We start from the raw sequence: 3,139 nt of genomic DNA on the forward strand, positions 1-3,139 counted from the left end.
TTTTTATTTTAATGTAATTTTAAACAGATTTAACGGTTGGAAACACATTACCAGCAGGGGGATTCCAATACATATATCTATATTCAGGAAGCAAGACACGTTTACATGTAAACCAAGTCAGTCAATTTTCCATGGTCTAACAAATCACAAATCCTAATATCCATCTCCCCCAGACGCATTGCGGCTCAGTCCTATTGACTCTCCTCTATATAAACTATAATCCTCCAAGCCAAAATTCACACTCATAAGCGAAGCTCCAATTTGGTTACAAAAATTCAAACAAACATTGGGATTTCTTCTTTTGATTTGAATCACAACATATCTTTTAAGTCTCAAGAGCTTCACAAAAATGTTACTAGAGACCCCAAAGAGTGACAACTCATTCAAGCCAAAAGGAATAATTTCAAGCCTCTTCCATAATGCATCACCCCAAAATGCCTTCTCTCCTTCACATTCATTGCCAACTTATTACTCTCCTTCCTCTCCTAAACAACATACATTTTCCGTAGCAATGATGGAGGAGAACATTGACAATGCAGAAAAAACAATCACCAAATGGGATCTAACATCTTCCTCATACACCAAACTCACCTTTCTCTTCCAAGACAGCAGGAAAGATGCCACGGAGTTCATCAAATCCGTCAAGGAGTTGAGACGGGCCATGCACTATCTGGTGGCTGAAAACTCTGCGTCTTCTAAGCTTGTACTCGCTCAAAAACTGATGCAAACAGCCATGAAAAGGCTAGAGAAAGAGTTCTACCAGATACTCTCCAAGAACCGTGATCATCTTAACCCCGAATCCATTTCAAGCAGATCTTCGGTGGGGTCTAGCAGTTTTGGAGAAGAAGACGATGCTCAATCAAATGACGAGTTGGAGATTCTAAGCGAGTCAGTCACAGAGGTGAAAAAAGTCTCAGAAATTGCCATGTCTGATCTCAAGTCTATAGCTGATTGTATGATTGTCTGTGGCTATGGCAAGGAGTGTGTGAAGATATACAAAGTCATCAGAAAATCGATAATCGACGAGGGGTTGTATGGACTCCGAATCGAACGGTTCAAGTCTTCCCAAGTTCAAAAATTGAATTGGGAAGCTCTGGTGGGGACAATCAAGAACTGGATAAATGCCATAAAGATTGCTGTGAAAACACTCTTCAATGGAGAGAAGATTCTATGTGATCATGTGTTTTCGGCGTCTGTGACAATAAAAGATTCTTGCTTCTATGAAATAACAAAAGCAGGAGCAATTGATCTGTTCAAATTCCCTGAACTAATTGCAAGGAGCCACAAGAAATCACCCGAAAGAATCTTCCAGCTAATGGAGCTCTATGAAGCATTCTCCGAGCTTTTGCCCGACATAGAATCAATTTTCAGCTCCGAATCAACCTCAGCTATTAGATCACAAGCCCTTTCATCATCTCTCAAACTCCGAGATTCCATCCCCTCGATCCTACAGGAATTCGAATCGAAAATTCAGAAGAATTCCTCGAAAACACTGATCTTTGGTGGAGGAATACACCCGGTAACCCAATCGGTTGTGGACTACATATCCTCCCTAGCGGATCACAGTGGGGTTCTTTCCGGCATCCTGGCTCACTATCCCCCACCGGGGAATTCACCACTCAATGAATCTTTCTTTGAGAGCCTAACAACCTCCTCCGATAGTCCAGCACCGGATGCAGCCTCGGTCCACCTAGCCTGGCTCATATTAGTCCTATTGTGCAAGCTGGATTGCAAAGCTGAGCTTTACAAAGATGTGTCTTTGTCATATCTTTTCCTTGCCAACAATCTCAACTTCATTGTTGAGAAAGTGAGAACCACCAACCTAAGGTTCCTACTTGGTGATGAGTGGATATCCAAGCACACAAAGAAGGTTCATCAATACACTTTGAGCTACGAAACCATGGCGTGGACAAAGGCGTTGTCGTCTTTACCAGACAATAACGCCTCTTCTCCGTTGTCAACTGAGATGGTAAAGGAGAGTTTGAGGAAATTCAATGCAGCTTTCGAAGAAGCGTACAAGAAACAGGCCTCGTGGATTGTTCAAGATGGGAAACTGAGAGACGAGTTGAAGGTCTCGATAGCAAACAAACTCGTGCCCAAGTATCGACAATTCTACGATGCAAACTTGGATGTGCTATGCAGTGAGGAGAAGAATTCTTTGCAGTTGTTGGTGAGATTCTCTCCTGATGATTTGGGGAACTACTTGTCAGATTTGTTCCACGGCGCGTCTAACTCGGGTAGTTCCAAGTCGTCGTCATCTTCATCATTGTCTCCACATAGATGTCTGTCCCGTTGAACTCTCATGTAATGAGTGCAAAATGTGTACAAAATTTCTCAACCTGCAGTAACTAAATAAAACATTTCTTGAGTTGACTGGTTGAGTTATAATGAACTGTGAAATCCTCAACATTCAGGAAAGAAAATAATGAATTTTAATATGATTATTTTGGAAAATTTTGTTCATATAAGAACAGAATTTGATATTCTGACTCCGAGTCACAGACTATTAACTGGTAAGGAGGTGAACAAATTTATCATAAGCTATAACTTGGCTAATCAAATTGTGAACAAGAAAATAAAAACATTTGGTGCCTCTAATTAATGATAAAAGTAAGAACCATGAGAAAAATAGGAACAGGCTTAGACTGATTAGTCTAGCGGCATAGAGAGTTCAGGTTGGTGGGGCTTTAAAAGGAGTTGCATATTCGATCTCGTCTTGTATTTAAAAAAAAAAAAAAAAAAAAAAAAAAAAGAGCAAGTGAAAATCAAAGTAAAAAGGTTTGGAATTTCTTTAACTTACTAAGAAGAAGAGGACAACCTACAAAATGTAATGTTAATGTTCGCCTCTATATGGACTGACAACCTAACCAATTTAAAGAAGAATTGGAAAAGAATCTGAGGCTGCTTCCATACTATTCTAGCTATATTTGGATAAGGTAAAATTTTATTTACCAAATTACCAGCAATCAAAGGAAATAATAAGCAAGTACTTGGACAAAAGCTCTTAAACGCATTACATTTCATGACAACATATTAAATTCTGTGTCAGAAACCAACTCAACAAAACATGATAATGGGCTCGGTTTAAAACCTTTCCTTAAAAAATTGCAAAAGGACTTACCCAAAAACAATTACGATT

At 39.5% G+C, this 3,139-nt stretch overlaps 1 protein-coding gene across 1 annotated transcript; it reads left to right on the plus strand.

Annotated features, from left to right (window-relative positions):
- The first annotated feature begins 263 nt into the window (after positions 1 to 263).
- Positions 264 to 2,336, plus strand: LOC21408141 (exocyst complex component EXO70H1). Its single transcript, XM_010098389.2, has one exon. The coding sequence runs from the start codon at positions 350 to 352 to the stop codon at positions 2,294 to 2,296; it is 1,947 nt and encodes a 648-aa protein (XP_010096691.1). The 5' UTR covers positions 264 to 349; the 3' UTR covers positions 2,297 to 2,336.
- The last annotated feature ends 803 nt before the right edge of the window (positions 2,337 to 3,139 follow it).

Source organism: Morus notabilis, unplaced genomic scaffold (genome assembly GCF_000414095.1).
Source record: "Morus notabilis unplaced genomic scaffold, ASM41409v2 Scaffold139, whole genome shotgun sequence".
NCBI classification, from domain to species: domain Eukaryota; kingdom Viridiplantae; phylum Streptophyta; class Magnoliopsida; order Rosales; family Moraceae; genus Morus; species Morus notabilis.